The 6,291-nt window shown below is 60.6% G+C and overlaps 1 protein-coding gene across 3 annotated transcripts in view; it reads right to left on the bottom strand.

The window, feature by feature from the left end:
• Window positions 1–6,291, bottom strand: part of CYTH3 (cytohesin 3) — a 39,977-nt gene that overhangs the window by 4,874 nt on the left and 28,812 nt on the right. For all 3 annotated transcript variants that reach the window (XM_077758729.1, XM_077758730.1, XM_077758728.1), the window contains exons 6-9: window positions 4,908–4,988; window positions 3,758–3,870; window positions 3,514–3,662; window positions 3,260–3,371 (exon numbers count right to left, since the gene is read on the bottom strand). In XM_077758729.1, coding sequence (XP_077614855.1) covers window positions 3,260–3,371; window positions 3,514–3,662; window positions 3,758–3,870; window positions 4,908–4,988 — 455 coding nt within the window. The remainder of the gene's footprint in view (window positions 1–3,259; window positions 3,372–3,513; window positions 3,663–3,757; window positions 3,871–4,907; window positions 4,989–6,291) is intronic.

The following is a 6,291-nucleotide window of genomic DNA, read 5'->3' on the forward strand; positions in this document are numbered from 1 at the left end:
CCCGAATCCTCTGCTCTCTCCAGACGGGGCCTCATTTACTTCTCTGAAGACCCAGCACAGGCTTTGCTTTAGCAACCCTCATGGACACAGCACTCAAGGCCAGGTTCTCAGGGAGGGGACCTCAAGTCCTCCCAGCGATGGGGCGCAGCACCCTCCGCATCCCTCCCACCAGGTCTCCCCCGCTGCACTGGTGCCGGGCCGGCCACCAGCCCTCTACCCCCAGGGCCTGCCCCGCCATGGTCCCCCAACAGCGGCCAAAGGCATCCTCTGAAAAGGTAAGTCCATCCCGGCTAGCGATGCCTGAAGCTCCCAAAGGCTCCCATTCTCTTCAGCCAGAGACCCCAACCTCCAACGGCCTCTGCCCAGCGCCCCGGCCCTTCCTTCCGGCCACCGTGCTGGCCTGAGCCCGGACTCTCCCGCCAGCACCCGCCGTCCACTGAGCCCCACGAGCACCTTCTCGGAGAATCCTCCCAGGGGCTCCTGTCCAACACCCCCTCTTCTCTGCGCTCCTGCCACTGGGTCACTAGGTGGCAGCCTAGGCGTTCTGCTCTCCTCGAGGCCCCAAGAGCAACTGTGTGACAACACCCGCCAGGAAAAGCGGGCTGGCCAGGAAGGCTTCTTAGCATCTTGCCCCTGGGCTCCTGCCCCGCTGCTCCAGGGCGTCAGTGGCACATCCTGGGTGGCCCAGTCCCAGGTACCCTTACAGCACAGAGTGCGGGCTGGGCAGGGGCTCGGGGGCGGGAGGGGGTCACACCTTTGGTCTCAGAGGTTTGGCTACAAGAGAAGAAACAGGCTGTGCCTCTGTTCCTGGCTGAGCTTTGGGAGCTGGGGACACACACACCACCCCAGTGCTGCCTGCAGAAAGGAGCCTGGCTTCCCCACCCTGTGAACCTCCTCCTAGTTCCACGGCCGTTCCCGGGCACACGCACGTGGGCACAGCACACACGCACACCCCGCAACATACTCTCTACGTGACAGCTAGCTCTGACCCGCGTCCCTGTGTTTTTAACACAACGGACGCATCCTCAAAACTTGGTGACTACGAGGCACTTCCTTGGTCGCCCAGCAATGCTACAACGTCCCTACGCTCCCGCAAGCACCCAGGCCTTCCGAGAGTGCCACGTGCCCTGAGACTAAGTTTACGATGAGAACGGCTAAGCAAGGTCAGGCAGTGACCTCTTTCGATTTAAGCGTGTGCACAGAGCACACGTTTTCGCCTGTGCCATAAGCCCATGTCCGCCCTGTGCTGGGTGGGGGCCCAGGGCCGAGTGCAGAAACAGCACCTGGACCAAACTACCGCATCTTCAGCATTGGCTTCCAGCAGATTTACTGCTTTCTGGGCCCTCGGAACCCGACACCATCCGCCGTCCCTGGTGGCCAGGCCAGCATCAGAACCGCGGGGAGGCAGCCTGTGGGCAGGACTGCATGCAGGCCCCAGCAGCTCTGGGGAGGCCAGTCCCCTGGGGAGCCCGCTGTCTGTCTGGCTGCAGCTCTCTGCTGCCAGAGAGACTATCAGGGCCAGGGAGAGGCAGCAGCGGACTTGCTGGGGGTCTGGGGAGGGGGCTCCCGGGCAGTCTCTCTGCTGGCCGGCGGGTGACCCATCAGAACTAGCTTAGTGACTGCTGGACCTCCCCTCTCACGCATGCGCACACAGCAGTGGCACATGGAAGGGGCAGGCTGCCTGGGGCTCCTTGGCACCCACTCAGTGCCCAGCCGGCTCTGCAACCCCTCGGGGTGCTCTGGACGCCGGTTCTGAGGCCCAATTGGATGTGCAACCAGAACACAGGCTGGGACATAAGCCCTGCTGCGCCTTTATGTCCCTCGTTTTGTTCTGTCTTTAGAAGCAGGTGCATCTCCTGTGGGCGCTGAGGCCATACCAGCTGCTGGGCAGGCTTGTGCCACCACCACCCTTCGAGGGGCGTTCCCTGGCAACACAGGAATGGTAGGGGCCTGGGTGCTGCTGCAGGGGTGTTGGACACATCCCTGCTCTGGCCTCCCTGCCAGGGCCACAGAACTGATGTGACCTGAGAGTCAGATGCTTCCTGAAGGGAACTCAGGCCTTCGAGTCCATGGCTATGGCTCTGGGTTTCTAAGCAAAGGTCCGAAACTCTCCCAAACCTCAGCACAGCCAGAGAAAAGTCAGCAAAATCCCAAATCAGAACGGCAGAGCCGCACCCTTCACACCTTCTTACCCTCCCCTGGATTAACAACTCACAATCGCTGGAGTTCTCTCAAGCCTGGTGTCCCTACGATGTGCCCTCAGAGAGTCCTGATGACGTACAGTTGTCACACGTCACAGTAAGGCCAAGATCCCACCCCACCCGCCAGTATAAAAACAAAACAAACAAAACCCTCCTACCAATTCCTAAAATTGCCCAGAGAATATCAACGCTCTTCTATTTCTTTGCCAATGGTCAGGAAGCCTTTCAAAGATCCCCAGACCCTGTCCGGGGGTGGTGCAGACATGCACTGTTTGGTTAGTATGAGAGGCACCCGGTGAGGCACGGAATTGGACAGGTGACCAGCAGGCTCGTGGCCGCTTGGGCCCTCAAGACACAGAGGGGCAAGCTTGTTCCCACACGACATTCCCATGCGCTCCCGGGCGCAGAAAGGCTGGCATTCCGGCCACCCCGGGGCTGTAGGTATCACATTCACTGCACCCTGCATGACGCTAACCCCAGCAAGTCCAAAGCCACATGGGTCAGATGGATGGCAGCCACAAATCAGAGCTTCACACAGACCAACGGGGGAGAGAGACTGAGAGAGGAGTGAGCAGCTGGGGGAGGGCAGGAAGCCACTGGGTACGTACCTCCTAACGCAGAACAAGCAGGGACAGCCCGTCACAGAACAGAAAGGTGGGAGCCACAGGCAGAAGGAAAACAAGAAGGCACATTTAAACCACGCATCAAAAATCAGCCACACCAAACCAAGAGAGAGGCACGCAGGTTCTCGCAGGGAATGCACCTGCGTCTGGTGCAGAAAACTGCCTTGGGTCTATCTGGACACTAACTGAGCAGTTTTCTGGGACGCTCGTGCAGCCCGGGCGTTATTCTCCGCCGTGGACGCGGATGGGATGGCCTCGTGCGGACAGGGCAGGGCTCAAAGCGGCAGCCATCGAGTCTGGGGTGAGCGGCCGGCCACCACGGGTGGACTTGGCCCAACGGCCTTCCCTTTTAACGTTTCCACCTTTGGTCAGGGGCCTTGGCTGCCGAGGGCTGGGGGCTCCGAGCGCGGGTCCCGCCCGCCGGCCGCCACTCACCCAGCTTCAGGAGCCAGCCCTCGCGGTCGGGGTTGAAGAACGTATGCGTCAGGTCATTGCCGTCGTCCTCCGGGATCTTAAACGGCTCATTCTTGATGCTCTCGTACAGGTTCTGCGAGGGACACGGGTGACAGCAAGCTCAGCGATGCGGGCCGGAGGAGAAAGGGCCCATCTGCGCCATGTCCTCGAGGGTGGCGGGCGCTGGGCTCGGTGTAGCGAGGGCCAGTGCGGGACCCTGAGGGCAGGGGGCTCACCCGCAGCAGCTCCTCCGGGAGGTCCCCTCCCTCATTGATGCCACGGTTCATGGTGACGAAGCGCTCGGCCGTGGGCTTGTCCCGCACGTTGTGGTTGTGGAGGCTGGTGTTGAGCATGATGATCGCAAACGACAGCACGTAGCAGGTGTCTGAAAGGGCAGAGGGCGCGAGGGTGCTCAGCCGCCTGCCACGCCAGGGGCGGCAGAGCAGAGAGCTGGGGGTGCGCTGGGCGGGCCTCACCCACCTGTGGACTGGAAGACGCCGGGGTTGCACAGGCAGTAGCGGGACGCAAACGCCTCCATCATGCGGTCGATTTTCTGAGCCTCGCCCGGAAGTCGGAAGCTCCACAAGAACTGCCTGCGGAGGGATGCATAGGAGCAGATGGTGGCATTTCCACAGTCAAGGCCACGGGGACACAGGACAGCACGGGCCGCAGAGGGACTGAGGGTACTAGGGGCAGCCCCGAGCTGTTCACTCCTGGGCTGGCTGGCAACGCCACCAGGAGCCCTGGCTCTGGGCCAGAGCCTGACCAGCTGGGAGAAACGGGCTCCGGCTGCTACAGACACGCCGTGGACGCAACCAGACTCGCAGACCTGCGCCGCCGTGTGACACACCACACCTCAAACTCCTGAATCCCAGCTGCACGGCTGATATGCATCCACGCCGTGTTCAGGCCAGGTTGAGGGCCACACATGGGGAGAAAGGCCCAGACCAGGACCTGACAACAGGTCGGTCATGCCCTTCGCAGCCGCAGGTCAAGTGGGGACCTGCTCCCCTCAAAGACCCAGACCTGACGGAGCCTGCATGGCCCTGGCTCAGCACACAGCCATCAGAGCCGCAGCCAGGGCACCGGGAAGGAAACGGATCATGTCGGTGCTGCAGGAAGAGCGGAGTGTACGGATGGCGCCTTGAGGGGACGAAGGGGCATCTCCACGGCAGGGGCCAGCGTAATTCAGGGCCACAAGGGAGTGTCTAAGGGCCATCCTCCTGCATTCACTCTGATGTCATGAAGTGACACCTGGCTTGACAGGGACCAGGGGGCCGCCTCTGATGGCTGAGCATCTGCAGGCTCCCTGTTACATTTGGTGGGGGGGGTTGGCATCCATGAGGCTGGTGACTTAGACCAAATGCAGTGGGAAGCGGGCCTGTACCCGGGTGGCATAGAGACCGAGCTGCAGAAGTGGGAAGAAAGCATGTATGTGGCCGTCAAATGCCGGGTGAGAGCAAGGAAGAGCAAAGGGGCTAGGAAAGGAGCACACAGCCAGCGGTCCCACCGGGGCAGGCGCCAGCTCGGTCTGAGAGTGCCTCTCCCAGGCCTTTGCGGTGTGAGCACCTGGCCTCGGGCTTCGGCTGACCCCCACCTTCCCGCAAGCGGCCGGTGCTCCAACACTTACCTTAAGGCTTGGACGAGGTTCAGATCAGCAAACTCATGGAGCTCGACAAACGCTTGAAGAACTTTAATGTTGAAATCGTCCCTGGGAAAGAAAGCAAATGTGGTCCAAGGCCACTGAACAGGATTTCAATCCTTCCAAAAGGAAGACCTTTCTTACGATGAGCGCCTGTGGTTTCTCATGCTGTGCAAGTGAGTTACGATCTGTTTCACTGCAGTCTGGGCTCAGGCTTCGGGCACAAGAGACTTGGAAGGACATTAGTATACACCCCAGTCAGGGTGCAGGGAGGCCATGGGGAGACCCCGCACAGCCACCACGGCCATGCCCGGCCCATGTGGCAGCACAGGGTTCCAAGGGCAAAGCACACATGGTCTCTCAAGTGTCCCAAGCAGCAGCCCCAGACAAAGTCCCTGCTTCACAGGTGGGACTGCGGGAGCCCAGTACCAGGTCAGAAGCTGGGTTTTTTTTTTTTTAATGTTTTATTTATTTCTGAGAGGGAGAGAGAGCGAGCATGAGCAGGGGAGGGTCAGAGAGAGAGGGAGATACAGAATCTGAAACAGGCTCCAGGCTCTGAGCTGGCTGTCAGCACAGAGCCCGATGCAGGGCTTCAACCCATGAACTGCGAGATCATGACCTGAGCCAAAGCCGGACGCTTAACCGACTGAGCCACCCAGGCGCCCCAGAAGCTGGGGCTTTTAAAACCAAACTAAATGTGAGAATAAATGGCCTGAATTTTTAACATAAATATGAGAGGCCAATAACATGCTTTGCTAGAATTTCACTCCACACTGCTTCCTGAGGTTGTGGTCACAAGGGACAGTAAGGACACCTTGAGCAGAAAAACGGTGTGGTTGCCACAGGGCAGTGTGGCCTCAGCATGGCCTTCCCCTCAGAGATGCCAGGCTGGCGTGTGATCTGTCAACCACAAGGAATGGCAGTGGCTCAGAGCCACCTGCAAAGGGGACACTGGCAGCCACCCGCAGTGCTGCACGGGCACAGGCTCAGAGCACTTTACCCTTCATTCCCTGACCGGCACTGGACGGGGGAGGGGCGGGGCTGAGGCCGTGGGGTCCTGTGCACACAGGGTGCTGAGGGAGCGCCCCAGGAAGCAGTGGGAGCTGTGAGCAGGCAGCGANGCAGGAGGCGGCCAGGTGAGAGCCAGAGGGTCTGCATTAAGGGCAAGCCCCCACCCATGTTCCAATTGCCTGGCGCTGGGGTGCAGGGAGCCTTGGGAGGACAGCCAGTTACTGCACGTCCCCAGGGAAGAAGCTGGGCGCCTCCAGGGCTCACAAGTTGTGCAGGCTGCAGCCCGTGTGAAGATCCGATCCAACGGTGGGACCAGAGAGGGCAAGCAAGCCCCATTCCTGGCTCTGTGCTTCAGCTCCGG

Source organism: Crocuta crocuta, unplaced genomic scaffold, assembly GCF_008692635.1.
Source record: "Crocuta crocuta isolate KB4526 unplaced genomic scaffold, BGI_CrCroc_1.0 scaffold273, whole genome shotgun sequence".
In the NCBI taxonomy this organism is placed as follows: domain Eukaryota; kingdom Metazoa; phylum Chordata; class Mammalia; order Carnivora; family Hyaenidae; genus Crocuta; species Crocuta crocuta.